Source organism: Syngnathus floridae, chromosome 3 (assembly GCF_059516105.1).
Source record: "Syngnathus floridae isolate MCC-2025c chromosome 3, RoL_Sflo_1.0, whole genome shotgun sequence".
Taxonomy (NCBI): Eukaryota; Metazoa; Chordata; class Actinopteri; order Syngnathiformes; family Syngnathidae; genus Syngnathus; species Syngnathus floridae.
The window spans coordinates 21953297-21974520 of NC_142415.1; the positions used below are offsets into that span (position 1 = coordinate 21953297).

The following is a 21224-nucleotide window of genomic DNA, read 5'->3' on the forward strand; positions in this document are numbered from 1 at the left end:
ATTTCAGACAAAAATAGAACATTGGAACATTTTCATTGGGGGAGGGAAAAAAAAATAAAAAAAGCCTTTTAGAGAATGTTCTCAAAATATTCCAACCATTGTTTTTTAATGCACAAATGGGTTTTGCTTTTTAATTGGCTTTTATTTGCCCATAGTTTTTTTTAAAAAAGAAGAAATTAGTCTCAGCAAACAGAACAGAATGCTTCAGTGTGTGTTTTTGTGTACCAGTGTTAACTATAATTTCCTAGCTTTTTTCATTTTTACACCATTATGTAAGACTATTAGGGAAAACTGAGTGTCCCTTGCAGTAGAAAACCATTTTTTCTTCCATCCACATGACACTACCATGATATACGATGATGTATAATTTGATGTGCCGAGACATATGTACTCTAAGTACCCCGGACCCTTCAAGGCCCCTCTGAGAGCCCCGAAAGCGTAATGAGGAAGACGTAATTAATTTTCAATGTTAAATGGGTTAGTCAAAGAGGGAGCCATTATCTTTTCCCGCGGAGTATCTCTGACAGGAAAATTTACAAAAATTAAAGAATAGATGAGATAGTTGCTCTCCTGTGTGTTTATACGCTTGCTTCAGCGAGGACTGCTTCCCTCCAATGCTATCCGAGACCCCCCAGAGGACTGCAAATGCTACACAGAGAGAGACACACAATCCTCACTGGGGATCGAGTGCGTAATTAAAGAAACCATTGTGAACATAAGCGCCGAAAAGTCATTCTCAGCACCTCCAGTCCTGTAGGTGGAGGTAATGAGCTTGTGAATGCAAACGGAGATACACAAAGCTAACTTTTAGCAGAAAAACGAGCTAATGAGCCGGTCGACCTAATGACCTTTTGACGAACGTACACGCCAACTCACCAACTTGCCATTATTCTTATTATTTTACCATGTTTTTGACTTTTATGTTTTTACAAGCTCAATTTTACTGCATCTGAAACTATAATAATAATAATAATAAAGACTTTCTTGGCTATTTTATTGACTGTTTGCAAACAGCACTTTGTTACCGTTGTGGTTGTTTTTGTGCCCTATAAACATTGATGGGTTGAGTATGTCAAAAAGAAGTAATGCAAATCTTTGTAAACAGTGAATGGCTCATTAAATCTTTTTGCCGGCACCGGGGTAGCATCATTTATGGTAGTTTCACGTCTTTACGGAGGAAGCGAATATATTTTGAAGACTTTTATTCTGTCACTGATATTTGTAAGCGTTAGCAGTGAGCAGCACGTTAGCAGGCTGTTCTACCCCAAATGCGGAAACACTGGAGTAACATGTTTTTTTTTTTTTTTTTTCCTTCCCACTCTGCATAATGTCCTCGCTAAATGCCATTCCAAGCCCTCTTTCATCTCCCATTAAATGCAAAGCTATCTGATGCCATGAGATGAGGGTGTCAATCACGCTCCTCTTTGGCACGTAATCTTTTCTGACACAGAATCATCCGCTGGGCTCTAAGTCCCATGACCTCTGTAGCTTTTTAATCAAGATGCCATATTGTCATGGGTGAACAAGAAGAATCAACATGATGACTGCGTGGGATAAAACGCTATTTATAAACAAGACAATCTAAGACAATCAGAAAACTTCGACACAACTCGACAGAACTTAGATATGAATGACCATGACGATGGAGATCCATTTTTAATTTTATTACCTCACGAACTAAATTACTGGACCGACTCACCAATCAACCAACCATCTACCTAAGAGAAACCTAAAAAAAACGTCACTCACAACTAACCAACCACTGTACCAATCTAACGGACTACCTAATTCACAAAATGACCCAAATATCTATCTACCGACAAATCTAAATGTCAATCCAAAATGAATGAATGGATTTTTGTCTTGTCTTCAAACACAAAGCATGTGTGTAGCCACTCTCCAAAATTCCATTTTTTCTCTTAATCCCAACACGCTTAGCTTTTGTGGAGCCTGAGAGTTTGTGTTTCAACAATGCTCAACACACACTCAAGGGATGAGCCAACGTCTGGAGGCGCTGTCTGTCCCGTGACCTGGATTTAATGCTTGTTGCTTTGAGGAGCCGCCGGTGCAAATGACACCCGGGTGCAGAAGAGGACGACGGTAACGCAAACCGACTCGGATGACCGACACTAATGTCAACGTGGCTCTTCTGCAGATGTTGCCTATTATTCACCCGATACGGTTCACCCCTCCTCCAACGCCGTACTAATCCTAATACCAATTAAACATCCCATCTTAAATCTTACATCCAATTATTTGAAAGCGTTGTTTCACATACGTAAGGTATCGGTGCGAGCCGTGGTTGTGTTTGACGTTGCTGGTTAACAAAATGCACCAATCCACAAGAATCGTGCAAATATGTGCCTAATGTACACATAGCGTGAACACAAATCAGCAAATCCATAAAGTGAATAAATATCCACGTTGATCATGAGTCAAGGAGCTGAGATAAGATAAATGGGGAAAATCCAATGGCAATTACTTAAAGGTCACATAAAGAAGATAAACCGTAATTTGAAATGATTCTGAATAACGTTAAGAAGAGTCTTATGAACTACCTGTCAATCAAACTCCAGTGTGTTAAAATGGGGTTAGCAGAAATGCACTAGCGTTAGCGTACTCACAGAAGACAGCAGATTCGGATGTTTCGGGAGTACTCGTTCACTTACCGGAATTATCCAACTCAATGGAATTACTGCAGCCTCAAATGATTCAGTCCCCTGACAGAAATGAGCAGGCTCGGTCGATTCACCTTAATCGGCTTATTTCGTGACTTTAGTTGCGGGATTTACAGGAAAGATCTGCTGAATCTTAAATACATGTATTTTATACCGAGGTATCATTTCACTGACTTTTGAGAAATTACAAAATACGCCACAGACAATTGAAGTAACTGGTGACACAGGAGATTTGAATGTGTGAACCGAATTTCTGAGTCACACAAGTCCATAAAAATCAATCTACTCTATCACTACTCGAATCCATTTAACTCAGTCATGATGGTCATTTTGTGGGAGCGCAAGACTGAACTGGCAAACAGTGGAGATTCTATCAGGCACCCATGGAGACTTTGAGCATATCTTTTTTTTTATCTCCCAAATGTGTCATTTAAAAAAACAGTGTTTACTCATGATGGCGAGCACTTGCGGAAGCTTCTAAAAATAAAACAGCGAGAAGATGAAAAGGCTGAGGGAGCACGAGAGCTTGGATTTAAGTGTGTGCTGTCGAAATATTTGCTCGGGAAGAAATCATAGATGTGCGACAGGATGCATTGATACAATCGCTAACATACTAAACTGCGTTGGGGTTAGCCTTGGTGGCTATCAGCTCCACATTTATTGCAATATCCCAAGCGGTGAATGTCAGGCGAGTCCCAATAGATTCATCGTTTGAGTCTCAAAGGCTCCGTCCGCTCGGCCTCGAAATGATTTCCGCCTCATTTCTTCCAAGCGTATACGTCCGTATCCGGACTTAAATCTTGGCGTGATGATCGATTCCAACCTCGATTTCAAAGGCCACTTTAAACCTGCGACTAAGCCTGTTTATGACCATTCGATGAACTTTAGGATTTAGTCCAAACATGACAGCAAACCAGGCTGATGCATTTTCAATAGATTGATCCGGAGTTTGCTAACCTTTATTAACCCAAAGCACATATTTGACAGACACTACCAAACGCAAATGTCACAGAAGAAGAAAGGGTATTTCAAGAATCCTCCTCACCATGCTGTTCATATTTTAACACCTAGAGATCATCCTGAATTTTCACCGGGAAGCCCCCGGCCAGTATCACTCACTTGAGGCGAGTCGTTTATATGTTTGCTACTGGCGGGATTATGACGCCAGTGGGCTTACAAACATAACGGAAATGGAAGAGGAAGCTGGAGCAGCTCGTGTGATTAGTTCTGGTGAGACCTCAGTCATTTCTTCATGGCAGGGGTGGGGTGGGGAGGGGTGGGGTGGGTAGGACGTACAAGGGTTAAGCCTGGCGGGACTTAGCGATGATTATTTACAGCTTTGCCCAGAATGTAGGGTTTGAACGTGTGTGTATATCTTACTCACTTTTCTACAGTCTCTGACAATGGGCCAAAGCACAGTCACATCAATCAGTATGCATCAATGATCGCAGCTCTGACCTCTTCAGTATCTTATCTTCATCTCTTAAAATAATCCATCTAGGGTCTTTCAATGCAAACACCCACCCACACACACACTGATGCACACGAATGCACCTACTTTGGTGTGCAGGCACATGGCGTAATGACTTTTAAAAGGGTTTTCTTATCAGCGTCTACGTCTGCATGCTGAAGATCACGCTCACCTTAGCTGCCTTCTTTCTCTGGTGCAGGGCCGTGCTCAGACTGACTGAATTAATGTTGATACCTCGCTACTCACGACCATGAAACGCATCAGGAATGGAGTCGAAGTGGGGCTGGGATGGTGGGCGGAACGCAGTTATTTTGGAGGTGATGAAAGTGCTGCACGACCTACACATTTTTACTACCAAGTAAAACTCATTTAGTTTACAGTACAAAATAACCCAAAAATAATTTGATAAAAAAAACAAAATAATGATATAATTTTACAAGATCAATAATTTAATTTATAATATCATTATATATATCAATTCAAATTTTATATGAAAAAGACAGAAATATAAAAATAAAATGGATCTACTGTCTCAGTTGCACTACAAGTCTTTGGAGTAAGAATTATTAGGCAACACAACACTCAATGTTCCGGCACTGAATGTCGCGGCTGAGGTTTTGCGACAGCCACAGAATCACAGATGACAAGATCAGCGCCAAACGTGCCAAATCTCCATGTAATCCATTTACCGGACATCTTTTTCAATAGAAATGGTGCATTATGGATTCATGAAGCAATGATATGTGGAGGGGCATTTTCAAGGTAGTCCTACCTGCCGCTGGTGTTGCGGAGGACCACCAGGGCGTCGGGGAAGCCGTCCAAGTTGTAGTCCCCTAGGTGCAAGGACATAGGCTGGTTGGGCTTTCCCGGCACAAAACTCCATACCGTCCCCCGCTGTTGGAAATCGGACAGGACGGGGACCCACTGGAAAGGACACGAATAATACATTACAATAATATATCCATCAATAGATAAGAATTCTTCACACACATAAGCAGAAAAGTTTGATAATCAGGAGACCTGCTTGAGGCTTATTTGTGTCAATTCCTTAAGAAATATGAATGTGAATTTGCACCAAAAAGTTTGAAACGGTAAATTATCTGTTGAACTTCAATCCGAGGAATTTTGAATTTTTCTTTGTCCTGCTCCAGTTCTGCATTGGGACTGATGCCATGAGTGGGAAGAGTAAAAGTAACGGCGTAAACGTCCCTTTATAACAACCTCTGCGGTACCATTACCACCTCTCGCTTCCTATGATTTCCGTTTCGCCGAGCAGAAGGGGAGCTGTCACCTCCCTGCTTTAGGCTGATGGAAATTAAAAAAGTACATGAGGCCGTTTCACACAGCGGAAGAAGATTTCACGTTAACGACGTTCAACGAGTGACGAGCTCCCCCTCAGTCGTGGCAAAGGTTACAATTAGCGGCTGATGGATCGAAACGCACGCAGAGGGCCAGGACTCATGCTGGCGAGGGGGAAAAGGGGACTCTAATTATCCCTTATCACCGTGACACCATCGCAAGAGCACACTTATATCCCCGACATTGTTCCGTGCAGGCTCGATTTCGATCATCGATTCATTTGTCGATTGTTTCTTTGACTAATTGTTGACTCAGGTGAAAACAGTCCATCTTTTTACTATAAAACGGGAAATTATTTTTGAATTGACCTTTTATGGGAGTCCAGAACAATGGCACAATTATCGAATGCGTTGATTGGCGATAAATCAAACACTCAACGTTGAGCTTTGTCTCAGCGGTCTAGATTTAGCACGGATTTAATGAGATTCAAAGTGACAGTGAAAGATCAATTTAGAACCTGCCAAATGTGTGTGTGTGTGTGTGTGTGTGTGTGTCTGTGTGGCCTAGCAGGGAGTAAAGCCAGATGCTAGTGGGTATAAAGTATTCATGAATGTTAAATAGAGAGCAGGTGCGACGGGAACCACCGCAGCGACGCTCACCTAAAGTGCAGCTAATAACGCTAACTAGCAGCAGAATGTCTGCGGAACGCAGATGAGCTTAACTCCTGATAAAATCAGCTATAAAGATGTAAATCACACCGATGTCATCGGCTATTCCCCCTCAAAAGATGAAAGGGTAGAAAATCAGATTCATTAAACGAGGCGTCGACCTAATGAAGACATTTTGAGTTTACCTTTGAGCGACTTTAAGTGTCTTTGATATCAACTCAATCAAGGCAAACTGCTTCTATTCATGTACGAGGACTCGAAAGCTCTAATGAGGGGTAAAGGTGAGAGTTTACAATCTCGGCTGGGGTTATTTGATAGATTTATGTTGATACGGCTTACATAGGTATAGGCTTCTATAGAAAAGCACAATACAAATCAACGACATTATTTTATGATTAGAATTGGTTTGAAAGCGTCAGAAAACCAAAACGTTACCTGGCTCGTTTTTCTGAGAAGACTGAATTTAGAGTTTGGAAATGAAATTCCCCGGTTCACCCGTTAAACAATCTTTCGCTGATGGCTTGCAAAGCGCTTTGAGACAGCTGCGAAAAGCTTAGCCGTGTTTAGTACCGCTGCTCTGGAGAGCTTGAAACGCTCACGGTGACGATGCCTGGCAGGGAGCACAAAATGTTAGCCAGTCCACCTGGGCACACTTATGCCCAGATTGGGGGGGGAATCAAGTCGACTTTGAGGCTACAAGTTAAACATTTGTGTTTGGCATTGTAAAAAGTTTGGAGTGGTATCAACCGGCCTCTTTAAAAGTCGCAGTTTAAGGTTCTTGAATGTGAACGCAAAAAAAGGTTCGGGATTAATTTAAAACACAGACAAGAGATGAGTGCCTAGAAGAGAGCCTTGTGGGACGCCACATCGGAAGATCAGCAAAATGATTCAACGTTTTCATCAAAGACTTTTGGGATAGCTGGCTAAGTTCAGAATAAACCTGGGAGGTAGTTGGTGATATGAATCACTATGCTACTGCGTGAAGCAATTACATTATTGTCGCCGATTCATAGCTCCCTGGATAATAGCGAGATTGCAGGTATGATCATTCTGTATTGTATTGCTTGAACACAAAAGGCGGACAAAAAAGGGCATGAACTGAGTTGGAAAAATATCGCACAGTAAAAAGATCTCTTTGGTCTTTGTGCGCTTCATCGCTTATCTGTATTGTGCGGCTATCCAATTAGCGTGGTGTCACCCGACACGCAAATGAATCAAAACTGACAGCGGACCGTGACGCGGTTATTTCTTGGTATTCACATGCCAGTTATGTTGAGTTCTTACGGATGAAGTTAGGGCCATGAAAACTCCAAAAAGAAGTGGCTGGAGGCAAGCTCAAATGTCACGATATGAACATGGGAGTGTTCAGATCCAAACGACCTAGTTAAGGCATGTGATGGTATTTGCACTGGTGAAGTAATCCCATGATGTAAACGCTACGGTTTTTCAAACTAGCATGCCATCATTTGGGTGGCAGCACAATAATTGGCAATTGTAGATTTCATTTTAAAGGTGTAAAGGCAAACTGGGTATTTGCTAATGACTGACCACGATCGTCACTTTTTGTCCATTTTTTTGGGGGGCTACAGACTGTGTTATGAAGACCACCAAAATGGGAAAATATCAATGCAAAGCTACAAACAGGCAGACAGCCTCCCGTCGATTTACTGTCGCTTCATTAGGCCAAGAAATTAAAAGGAGCGCCAGAGTTTCAGGGTTAACGCCGGGGAGCCGGCGTACGATCGACAGAAAACAAGGCAATTGAATTACTTTTAAAAGGCGCCGTGTGACCGAGTAATGGCTTTTTATGATGGCGCAGCCATAACGACGAGGAAAATGTTTATCGCGTTAGGAGCACGGCGGAGATGGGAATGAGAAATGAGAATGAGAAAAAGGCTTTGTTGATAGCACAGCATTTTGTTCTAAGTGACAATTTAGATCATGTTAAGAGACGGGCTTCCTATTCAGACGTTGCATTTCAAGGCTGATTTTAATATATTGGGAAATGATGTCGATTGAAGACAAGGGGAAGAACACTTGAGAGAATCAATATTTTTAAAAAAAAATCTTGAATCCAAATTTTCACTTTAGATGCGCTGGCCATGATACATAAGTCCTGGGAGTTTGACTGCGCAACACAAAACAAGTCTTTTGAATCACTGTCTTGTAAACGATATCTAATCAAAGCAGGCAAGACTGAGCTGAAGCCTAAATTGAATATTTGACAAATTTGAGCATAACAAGTCCGAAATCGTAAAATTGAGTCTCCCGACTCTTAAGTCTCCCGCGTAATGCCGAGTCGAGTATTTCCAGAGTCATGATAAGGATACTCGGCTGTCCTCAATTCCCTTATTAAAATATAGTGAGATTTATTTGAAATGGGATGAGTCGAGAAAAAAAAAAAAAACGAATCCCCCAAATGCAGGAAGAGAAATGCAAATGCAGTGGTAAGTGGTTGAAATGCAAATCGCGGGTAACGTTCAAGGCAAGCCCAAGAGCCGATGCTTGACTTTGAGTATGTCATTGATCTCTCACCGCTTCAGAAGAGTTTTCTGTGACCTCTCTCTTTTTCAGCATATACATCGGGCTAAAAAATATATATGTATTTTTTAACATTTGTTCGACTGTTTTAAATTTGTTGTAAACTTTTTAGAGTTGCTTGTGATGACAGACAGAAAGTTGGTACCAAAAGTGCGATACTGTACTGTACAGTTTTTGGGCACTGAGTTACGCAATAAGGGCCTTTCATGTTTCTGTTATTTCTGGTGCAGAGAAGAAGTTTTGTGCCATCTGTGAAAGCTTTACTGAAACGTTCATTGCAGATGTTTTTAAATATATTCCCGTTTAATCAAGGGATAAACATTCAGGTTCCGCTTTTTGCTAGGTGTTCACACACCAACGTACTTTGAAGGTACACTGCTGATTTACGGTTAACAATTAAAAAATATATATATATATCATTGATGTCACTGAGTAATCTCCAGTGATTTAATGACTTTGACGTGAATCAACTATAAAAAAGAAATCTGAACTTGTCGTTTACTGAATAATAAGATCTCAGTTTTATTAGTCTGCTACATGATGATTGAGCGATTCTGATGGCTCCATTCATTACAATTACCACAATTAATTCGGACAGCTACGAAAGAAAATGGATGTCTTTTGAAAATATCGAGGAGTTTAAAGGTCACGTCCCGCAAGGTCGACGGGTGGCCGTGATTTGATTTGTGGGTGTTAATGAGGTCATAGCAGGAGTCAGAGATGGCGTGAGACCATATGTCAGCATCTCATCTCCAAGACCCCCGACCGGCTAAGCGGGGCGGACTGGGTGTGGCCTTTGGTCCGTCTGGCCAGCTGGCTCTGGTTTTGAGCAGAGGCGGGATCCATGCTGCCGGTGATGGATGCGCAACGAGTGGAGCTTTTACGCTAAGGTGATGAGTTTTCAACTTGTCCTGGCCTGGTGGTTCTTTTGTATTCGGAGAGCGGAAGCTAATCGGGCGCTGTCGTGTGAACTGCGGATGTGAGCCCTGCACAACTTGCTAATTGACAGTCCTCGGGTCACAATTAGATCTCCTTACGACCGAGCAAGGTTGTGTCGGAATAAATATTAAAAGGGCAGAAATGAGTAGACGCTTCCCTGTTGTTATTTTATTCGAGCCGAGTGAACTTAAGGTCCGCTGGATGTTAAAAAGACACAGGGGGTGGATACCGATTGGTCTTTTGGGACTGAACGAGAGGCCGGCGTGCACGTCAATACAACACGAACCGGTTTGGACTCGGTGGGGTGGGGCTTCCTTGCCAACCTGAAGGCTATCTCAAGTGTTTTTCAGTTTTTCTTCATGCTCTCATCTTCCTCCCGCTGTTCTCTGATGACATGTTGAATTTCAAGTGGTAATGAAGGAAGTAGAAATAATTCAATCCCCTCTCCATCTAGTAACGAACAGCCTCGCAAAACGTCTTAATGTTCCTGCCCTATTTCCTCTTCACCCCTTTTGATGGGCGCTGTGTACGTAACACTTTTTTAAAGAACATTTTGCAGGCTGCAAGACTCTCAAAATAAGTGCCATGAACCGAAAAGAAATAGAAATTACGGCCAACTATTAGCTTGGAAAGTTCGTAGCCTTTTCGTTTATTCCGACCAACGACTATGAATGCATTTGTTTACCTCTGTGGATGATTCATTGCATCTTCTCTCAGTTTGTCAACATGTGTACTCATCTTTTCATCACCGATGATAACACCTGCTCCTCCTCCTCTTCTCGCTCGCTAACCTTTGTGTGACGCTAACCTTGGCCTCCATCATTTCTTTCTTAGCAGTTGTTTCTTGTAGCTGACACTGAAGTGTGACAAGACGAGAGAAATGCGTCCGCAAGGAATACTTCACTGTGCACGTGTGTGTGTGTGTGTGTGGGCGGACATGGCGGATAAGCCGATAACATTTCTATTTTGGATTGGGAAGGGGTGGGGGGAATAAGCAAGTGGAAACTGGTTCTCTGGTGGAAGAAGATGGAATGAAAAGGGAGTCAGGCATCCTGCCAACTGGTAGGATGCAAACTGAAAAGACCATATGTGGGCGCTACTGTGTGTGTGCGTGTGTGTGTGTGCGTGTGTGTGTTATTTAAACATCAGTGCTTCAAAACCATTCTTGAGTGTAAATCCAGTGGGACTTCTAAAGTTTGCTCTGTTAGATTCCCTAACAAAATTTTACCCTAACCTGACTAATTAGAACAACTATCTTGTCAAGTCAAGTCAAGTCAAGTCAAGTCAAGTCAAGTCAAGTTTATTTGTATAGCCCTAAATCACAAGCAGTTTCAAAGGGCTTGTTTAAAAAAAAAAAAAAAAAAACTTTTTAATTTGAGGTCCTGCACATGATTTTGATCTGTTTTAGTGTAGTTGTGTTCTGCTGCTTTGGTGCAAAGGGGAGTCATGAAAAATACAAAAACAAAAGTGTGATGGTGGACGGCAGTGTGAATTTACATGCAAAAGAAGTAAGACAGTAAGCAGAGGGCAATGTTTCCACCTGCCGAGATGACAGTTCTGATTCCCGAACATGATCAGCGGCCTCATTCTGCAGCTTTTAAGCATGCACGGGAACGTTTTCAAAGTGCTCACCAGGGATGTTATTTTTTCTTGAGGGAAAGTCTAGATTAAAAAGTCCCCCTGCACCCGCAAAAAAAAGAAAGGTTTTTCATTTCTCCTCGCCTGAATTCTCAGCTACGTTTATTTTTTGTGACAAATGACACCCGCGTCTGCTGTAAATCATTTTCTTACATAACCGACTTGCAGTGTTCGAAAAATATCCAAGTAAAAAAACACGCTGCCTGCAGTGAAGGCAAAAATGAATTGGTAGAATTACTGTTGCTGAACTGGCCTAACTTAATAAATAAATTAACCTAAAGTAACTTATAATTATACATTTTAATTGTATTGCTGATAATATTTTGCTTATTTTCCAAGTTATTTTTTGTCATTTATTGGAATCTGTTGTATGATTTACTTTTTGCAGTTGTGTAGTTGTAGTTACACATTTGCTTTTAAAAAAGAAGACACGTTACTTATCCAGTTTTCTGATGTGGTTTCTCAAAATAATAAAATAATAATAAAAAAAAACAACTAAGCATTTAATCTATAAATAATGTGGGACAGGTGCCCCTACAGAAATCTGCAACTTGGTGATTTTGAGAAAGCCAAAAAGCGGGTTTGCAAATTTCTGGTGAAAAAAAAAAAAACGGCAGTGGAAGAAAGAAAAATGGAAGAGTGAGAGAGCAGTGATTTGTGAAATAAAGTAAGGTCATTTCAGTTGATGTGTGTGTGCATGCGTACCTCTTTGGAGCCGGACTTTGCCAGGTAGATGCCGCTGCTTTGGCAGGCTCCGTCCAAGCACACGGGCAGGAGGTGATCCTGGTAGCCGTCACCATCTGACAGATTCACAAAGACAGCGTTATCAAGTAGAAAAAGGAAGCAAATCACAGTGTGCTGGAATTTTTTCCACAGTCAAAATGTTCATTTATACCAGGGGTGTCAAACTCAATTTTGTCGCGGGCCGCATTGTACTCATAGTTTCCGTTGGAGGGCCATTATGACGCATATATTTATATAAAGTATATATATTTTAAAAAGATGCAATGTCATAAAAAAGCTAGCAATACCTCCATTTTTAAAAGAGAAGACAATTTGCAATTTTAGTATCGACACATAAAATTAATGCAGTTTGTCTTCGCGGGCCACTTAAAATGATGCGACCCCGGGGCCTTGAGTTTGACACCTACGATTTATACGAACAGTGTCCACATTCCCGTTTTAAAATAAGAACATTTGTTCACACGACTACACAATGCGAGAAAATTCCGTCTTTCAGAGGCCATCCTGTCTCTACCAGTTTTTACAGAACCCCCCCTAGGCAAAACTAAGGCAGTCCCACCTGCCCTTTCCTCCTTGAATCCCTTCTTTCATCTCTCTTTTATCCCTATCGCTTTCATTCCCGCGATGGCGCTTCTTCACTCTTGTCTGTCACTTTCACTCCTTTTCCGCCTTCCTCCCTTCGAGGCGCTTCCTCCCGTGAGCGTCTCCGCGTCTGTCTTTGCCGCTCTTTGTTCAGCGCCTGCCTTTTCCTCTGGAGTGCTTTTCATCTGGCGCGCGCTCGGCTGACGAAAAGATTGGCGGGTATACCCCGTGTTTGATGAAAGTGTCGGGGGGTACAAGCGAGTACCAACCAACCTGAATCGTTTTAGGGTTGTTAAGTTGGTTAAAATTTGCTTTGATTTCAACTTCTGAAGTTGGAAACTTAATTAAATATGACAATGACCCCCCCAGAGTCTTCTTCACATTGGGAAGGTTACATTTTGAAAAAAGAAAGTATTCATCTTTGAAGCAAAAGTGAGAAAAGGTGGAAAGTCAGTGCAAGAGAAAAAAAAAAACTTTCAGACTGTTGCTGGGAAGATGAAGGTCAAGATGAATTTGAGAAACTGAATCGATGCCAAAGTAAAACCGCGTCGCCGACTCATTTTGACTCATATCGCGCATTAAACCGTAGGAATTTGGATTGCATGGGACTTTCCAGTACAGACCTGAATCCTATCATAAACCACATCTGAAGAAGGCTATGCCCAAGACATTTCCTCAAAATTTGATAGATGTGCAGTATTTTTGCAAAGGAGTGGGAAAATATTCCCACATCAAGACGCGCCGCGGTGTAGTCAGGTCTCGTCGGGCGATGAAAGGTTGACGAGCGGCAAAATGAGGGAGGAGGAGATTCGCGGAGGGGGATGAGGGAAACACAGCGGATGAGAGGTGGGGAGGTTGGCATGTAACACAATATAATAAGATGAGTAGGGGGTGGTCTCTTCACAAGCCGGCTTACCTGAACACACACGCACGCACGCATGCACGCACATACGGCGTTTGAATATCACATCTGTACGAAAACTCTCCGTATCTGAAGTCTGAGGAGGTCACGTAGCGGCCTGCTTCTTCCTTCTAACCTCCTTCGCCTTCATTCTACCCCCATGTGAAAAGCCCGCTTTAGGAATTCAGACCACGTACCAGAGTTCTCATACACACGCTGTGACTAGGTCCAAAGCTAGTTGAGATAGTCGTGAGAAGAAGGGATGGCATTGAAGAGGGTGAGGAGGAGCCGGCCGGGTCAAGCGGAATCACTGATAACAGGACGTTTCATCAAGGAAGGCAGCTCTCGCTATTTCACTCTCCTCACAGATTAGAAGAGGAGTGACCCTCTCAGGCCTCCATTCTCAGCTAACAAGGGCAGCGTCGCTAAAGTGCCACTTCCAGAAGTGAAGAAAGCTTTGTGTGTGATGCAACAAATCAATTGTGTGTGTGTGACGCAACAAATCGACTGGGAACGCAAGGAGTAATGTGTGGAATAACAATATAAAATAGATAAAACCCCAAAAAAATCAAATAAATCGTGAATACTAACAGCGGCTTTGTATAAGTCCACCAAGATGCTACAGACACTGACTAAAGTGAGAAATTTTATAAATATTGACAATGAATAAAATCTTGACTGCTTGATGCTATATGCTAGGTTTGCCATGGCGGCTAGCTAGCAACGAAATTCGGCAAGCTAGCTAGTGTGGCTAGCTATTGCAAACAGGAATGTTTAGCCATGCTTCTTCTCTTCTTCTTTTCTGTTCTTAAGTCACGAAAAAGACAAATCTTCAAATGGGTCTTTCAGGTTTTTAGAAAAAAAAAGCGCGACACAAATGTGAAAGCGCCTCCACCGCTAAAAGTTCATGTGGTCATCTAGCCAAATTTTCAATTCATGCTTGAGACTAAAGTTGATTTTTGTTTTGTGTGTATTATCCTGGTGATTCCTAAGTGCTGCACTCTCGAAGAGCGGCCGATTGTTTAGAAACAAAGCACGACGGTGACTGTCCGAGGTTAACCCAGTCAAGAGCACCCCGCGGGCCACTTTTGTGGCAGCGCGGGGATTAAAGAGAGCCGGCGGAGATTCGCGAGGAATAAAATGTAAAACCGAGACGAACAATGACTCACACCGGCCAAGATTGTTCAAGACTTTCACAAAAATGTGTGTGCTTTCGGTGTGTTGTGTAGATTAGCCTCGTCTGGCAATGGCGAAGGCGCTAGAAAGTTACAGGATGAGCCCGCTTCAAATGCAGAGAAGGCTTAAGGGACTTAGCCTGGGAGCCTCTTGCACACCAAGCGGGACTCTGTGGAGTTAAATCCGGTCCTGCACAAGATGCGCCTCTTTTGAGGTTTTTAGGCTTGTTACTTTTGACAATTTTCTCTCCAATTGGTTGGTCAATAAGAGCTGCCTAATTGAGTTACACAACAATTAAGGCAGTATAATGATACTAATGAGTAACGGAGTTCCTGCCAAGATGGCTCGCTCTCTATTTACCTGGAATAAAAGGTATCGAACAACTTGAATTGTACGGATTCTTGCACTCACCGAAATCAGCAAAGGATGACTGTCCCACGGTGGGGAAGGGTGGAGTTTCGGGTAGAACACTTGCCCGACTGAAGTTGCCATCCTGACAACACATGAGCGAGAAAAATAAAAAAAATATATATAGAAATTACTTCCTTATGTCATGATGTTCAATGAAATGCAAAATTACGGACACAAACCACAACTAATTCAATTCAATTAAAGACATGATAATAATAATAATAATACAACAATGGTTTCATAAATTATTGAATTTATGATATAATTTATTTAATAATAAAACACTGAAAATACAGGAGCCTATGCAAATTCATGGAGCAGACGCCGATGGAGCACTGCGGTAGGCCTCATCCCCATGCCACCAGGAGCTCACAACAGAAAAATAAACAAGCAGTATAGAGAATAAAAAAAATAAAATAAAAAAAGGCTAAATTTGTCATGGATGCAACCCATATACTCGTCTTTTCAACTCATTTCCCAAATGCACGCAAGTGAAAAAGACTTGAATATTCCATTCTTAATTTTTCGCGGTCACAGATTCCATTCGAAACATTCTTACGTGTCACGCAAATGTGACGAGACAGCACGCACACAGAAGGGTGCGAACTAATTGAAGCTCAGATCTTAGCCAGTGTGATTGACTGGCGCTGGCTGCTGATTGGTCAATGGCATGATTGAAACCGTGCGTGCGTGCGTGTCAGTGGATTTGACGTGCAAAGATGAAAGGATAAGACATCTTCCTACTTCTGTTCACATGACTCCAAACTCATGATGGAGAAACACGGAGCCAAGTGTCACGGCTGACCACAAAATGGAGCCGCCAACGTGATTGATTAACATTCAGCGGTTGTGCTACGTAGCCGCTCGTCGTTTTGCGCACTGGAAGCGGCTCAAGAAGCGCGCGGCTTTGTCATTTCGGCAAAGTCGAGTTCTCTCGGGTTATAGTCGTCGACGTAGAAGTAGACCTTTAACAAACGCCGCTCCTCACTACAGCTTGTTGACCTCCGCCTCGTTCTTCTCAGCGCCTGGCTTTTAGATACCCGCATTAAAACACGAGGGGGGGGGGGGCTTGGGGGGCGGAATGCAGGAAGAGCAAAATAATACGAGTCTATTTCATTTTGTGACCGAGCTCGTACTAAAATGCACTTTTTTGTTTCCCCCATCGGAATGAACGTCATTAAAACATCAAGATAATAAAAGACAATATCGAGAAAGTGAAATTGCAGGATTTGAATATGAATTTTCTCTCCTAAAAACTATGCCAAAATGAATATGGTGGCATTTTTTAACGGTTTGTTTTTGTTTTATTTTGTAGCCCTTTCACACTGAGCTGGTTTAGCACTAAAGCGAAATAGGTCCACTTTATTGTGCAAGTAAGAATTCAACAGAATTATTTAAAAAACAATCTCATAAAACACGACTGGACAAAATTGATGACACCGCTAAAAAAGATCGAAACTTAATTTGACCATCGGGACAAGTTCGGGCAAGCTGTGCCATCTAATTAGCATGATATTAAAAAAAAAAAAAAGCATTAATAGTCTCCCTCTTTTGTCATTATCTCGTGGGACATCATTTTTCAGCAAACGAGCTCCGCCAAACGAGAACATCCATGGTGAGCATAAAAAGGGCGGGGCTGGTTGAAATTCTAAACGCTCCCCTCGTTTATTTGCTCATTTTGCCGTTCTTTTTTAATTCCTGGCTTGTCGCTATTTCGCAGCCCGCCCAACCCTCGTTCTGTTTCTTCAGAGCGGGCCTCTTTCCCTCTCGTTGCGATAAGATACACTGCTGCTCGCCTTGTGCCTCAACCTGCTGAATTTCAAGCAGGGCCCACGTCCGCACACGCACGCACACACACACACACAACAGCCACACAGTCTCCGCTGGCTCTGCACCGGCGGAATATTAACTAGTCTTGCTGCAGCAGCAGCCGACAATCCAGCAGCCCGCTGAAGCTTCACAGATCACAAATGAACAGAGGTGCGGGTGCTTCATGACTCATCGTCTCAGATCAGCAAGTTAACACGTTCAGGTTGCGGAGGAGAGCGGTGGAAAGAGGGAGGGGGTGGGGGGGTGGTCGAAGAACAACACAACAGTGTTGTTAGTCCTCCAAAAAAATCGTCAATGCTGAATGCGCGAAATGGGACAAAAATAATAGTCACCAGGTCCCATTTCGGCACGGTTGACGGCGAAGAGGAGGAAAATAGGAAGACGAAATGCATCATCCTAATGTTTGGCAGAACAAAAGCTATCCTTCAACACGGCGAGTAATTCTCACCATACTTTTGGTTCAGTATTCACAAATCCACCTGTTGTTAAAGTGTTCATTATTTATTCATTTTGTTTATTTATTTCTTTACCCAATTATTTATTTATTTGTTTATTTATTTATTTATTTAGTTGATTATTTATTTATCCATTTATTTATTTTTGATTTATTTACTTGTTTATTTATATATTCATTTATCTTAACCTTCTTATCTATGGCGATAGAGGTGAGCTTGAAAAAAAAAAAAAGAAGTACCTTGCTGATCCAGGTCTCAAACTTGGGCCCTTCTGTTGTCAGGAACAAATCTGAAAGGTGGAAAGGCGATTGGTTAGGTCGGGTGAAATCAAAATAAATCAAGTCAAAGTGAAGTCACATATGAAATATGAAAGTCACACATGCCAAGGGCAAGGACGCGCCGCCGAACCATCATCAATGGTGGCTTTCAAAACTTGTGCTGATAGAAATCTAGTTGCCTGAAGGCAACTTTGTGTGTCTTTGGCATGTGGAGAAATTGACAATAAAGCTGACTTTGACTTTGACATGATGGCCATGATTTCCAAAGACAAACTGAAATGTGGACTCGTCAACAATTCATTATATTCTGGAAATATGTTTTTTAGTGTCAGAAGAAAAAACACGTTAAAGAACGATACCGTTTGTACAGGTTTGTTTTTGCCAGTTCAGAGGCACGGAATCAGAACATTATTTTATTATTATTTTTTCCCCCTGATAATTACTTCTCCCTAATTTGCTATTTTTGTTGTTTGATTTACTATCAACATGTGTACCCCCCCTCGCCTCCAAATTCCATAAGCATACTAATCCAATCACTCCTTCCTTATTTAGCTTTGGCCCAATTAAAAGCTTTGATACGGTGGTGACGTATTGAATAAATCTGATATTTCCGCAAACGTGCAGAATTTGCAGCTCTCTCACGACCTCAAAGGAATCTTCTGCCAAAAATCTCGAGAAATTTTGCAATGTATAATAATGTATATATAAGTGGGCATCGTGTCTTTGGCAGTGTTAAACACAAATACTGTACGAGCTCCTGACAAGCTGATGAACGACAAAAAAACAACAACTCTGAGATAAAAGGAAACAAAGCGATTGAGCCGTCAGCGGGTGGCACGTTGATGAGTTTGGCCTTAATCAGCCAATCAGGCCTCTTAGGCAGAATCCAACCGTGATTGGCTGATTAGCTTCGGTGGAGTGTGCTGATCATTCGGTAAACATCCCACATTCTCGCTGCGGGGTGTCATCTGGCCAAGTTTTATCTCTGGAAAACTCTTGCCTCAACTTCTTTTGCTAAAGTATCAATCATTTGGACACTTTTGCACTCACATATGTAGCGGAGTTTTAAAATGTATTTTGTGTGGGAGGGCGAGCGGCGCGTCTTGCGTAACGCCGGCGAAGGGGGGATTCGGAGTGCTAAGTGGTATGTCGTGTCGCGGAGTAATTAAAGGCACGCGTGGTGCGAAAAGCTGGAGCCAAAGGACGTGCAAAAAGGAGTCAGTCACGCGGGAAGAGATAGCAGACGCGACATGGCCGGAAAAAAAAACAGTCTAGCAAAACAAGTCACAACAAAGCCAAGGAAGCGTCTTAATTACAAAACGAGGCCATCGACAATTACTTCATTATTTCGGCTCGCCGATGAATCTCGTCGAGGTGAAACTTGTCAGAAAAAGCATCTTGCCTCCGTGTTATTCCTGCCCAAGAAAATACTGCAACCCATTAAAAAACAAAAGAAAAAAAACCCACGGTTGCTCTGCAGAGGAAAACACCAGAAAGAAAACATCGACGCCGGGCATCGATTCTCTCAGCCCGTCCATCGCTTTGCTCCCAGGCGATAGTCTATACCAGACAATCCCGACTCAACTAGCCACAAAAGCATACAACGCATTAAGCAGCAAAGTGGTTTTGTCAACATGGCCTTTCCATTCTGCATCCAGGTGATAGCGGCCTGGGGTCATTTATCTGCATCGAGTCCATCGGGGGGAAAAAACAAGCACTCCGAATATTACCAGAGCTGAAAAGATGGGCACGTGGGGAGGTCATTCTGGTTTTGACATCTCGGCGGGGGGAATCGTAGCAGACCAACGCTCCTTGAGTTATTCATAGCCTCTCAGATTTGTTAAGGGGATTGGAAGCAATTTGAGGGGCAGCCTTTGACTGTTTGACTCGGGCGGCATTATGTTTCTGTATTCTATTTTTTGGCAGGCGAGCTGACCGGGCTCGCTATTTAGATATGCGGAGAACCTCGATGGAGAAAGTAGACCTCGGTTCTTCGAGGGGGTATCACCTCGGTGGTTGTTAGTTAAATATACACGCACGCTGCTGGAGGTCAGGGCGGTCTATTAGCATCGAGGCAAGGCGTGGAATGAGTTAGCCGGCCGGGGATGAGTCACGCAAACCACCGGGTAAGAATGTTAAGTGAAAAATATGCAAAGTAAACCAAGTCCGGAATCCGAGGCGGTTTCGTTCCACACATATTGTTCGACGAAAGTTTGACTGATGACATCACAGTTGCTGAGGTAACAAGCGATTTTTTTTTTCCCAGATCTAACAAAAATGATTCTTGCCTGAATTTGCAGTCTACTGAGAGCGAGAAAAATAACATTGTGTTCAGGTACTTGTATTCAATCTTTTGGGGATTGTGCAGAGAGGGAGAAATATAAATTAATCTCCATCTCTGCCTCCTTTTCGTAAGCTGCCTTGCAAATGACAATGAATTTATTTAATGGCATAAAATTATCGTCAATATGCTCGTTTTTTTTTCTTTTCTCTTGTGCGTGTAACATTCGAACATCCGTGACTCTCGCCAACATGTATAATGTCACAAACACAAGTGCCAGAAAGACACAACAGCGTGGGCGGTAAAACACACACACACGCACATTGTCGAGAAATGTGGATAATTATTCTGTTCGCACGGCTCGGCCGTATCCCCTACACACACACACGAGCAGACACACACACGCTATGGCACTAAAATAGGCAGTCACTTTATTCTGCCAAGCTTGTGCTTTCAAAGCTTCCAATTAGCAGCTTATCACAAGTGTTGGCGAGCTGCTGAGGAGGCGGGCGGATTTCAGTTAGGGTTCAGCACCGTTTCGCATGTACGAGTCGGCTCGGTTCTCATGTGGAGGTTTGCGCCGACGTGGGGACGACGCGTTTTAATTGGGGCGACGTGTTGAGACGACTTCAATAGGTTGATTTATGGTCTAGGCGCTGCGGGATTCCCATTTGGATTTAGTGGTCGGACGATCGTTTCTATGGCCTTTTAAAGCGAAACGTTAGAGAAAATACGAGGAGAGGTAATACGGGGAGCGTTTGATACTACCTGCAAGAAAAGGCCTTGTAGCGGTAGCGGAGAAAAACAGAAGCAACGGTGCAGACTGGAGCTGACAGTCGGCACTGCGACTGCTGCATTCGTGCCTGATGTTTCCCCCACGCTGTCACCTCGCTCTTCGTCAATACAGCTCCGAGCTATTACCCGTTGTAAGAGTCCAGGTTTATGCGAAAAGAAAAAAGGGGCTTTGAAGTCCAGAGTCGGAGAGTGGAGAATGGATGTGTACAGGGAAGTGTGTGCGGGGGGGGGGGGGGGGGGGATAATACTTTCTGGAGCTGTAATGCCCGTGAGTCGGAGATTTGCTCATGTCGAAATCAGATTTTGCTGTCACGCTGGGACTTCATGTTGCTTTGAGAAGATACGAGAAAAGTAAGAGCACAAAAGAAGCAAAACAAAAGGTGCTTTCAATTCAGGTTCGATTTTTTTTTTTCAGATTCAAATATCTTGAGAGTGTTTAGTGTATTTGTCCATGACGTCAACACAGTGGGAGATACCGTAGCCCCTCTCGGTTGTCAAGCTCAAGAATGCCCGTCGCCTGATTTTTTTCTCCACGAC

At 42.7% G+C, this 21224-nt stretch overlaps 1 protein-coding gene across 1 annotated transcript in view; it reads right to left on the reverse strand.

The window, feature by feature from the left end:
* The window catches only part of itfg1 (integrin alpha FG-GAP repeat containing 1), a 48152-nt gene that overhangs the window by 22806 nt on the left and 4122 nt on the right, over window positions 1-21224 (reverse strand). Inside the window, exons 7-10 of the mRNA XM_088372251.1 lie at window positions 17573-17622; window positions 15049-15130; window positions 11940-12034; window positions 4922-5073 (exon numbers count right to left, since the gene is read on the reverse strand). Coding sequence (XP_088228377.1) covers window positions 4922-5073; window positions 11940-12034; window positions 15049-15130; window positions 17573-17622 — 379 coding nt within the window. The remainder of the gene's footprint in view (window positions 1-4921; window positions 5074-11939; window positions 12035-15048; window positions 15131-17572; window positions 17623-21224) is intronic.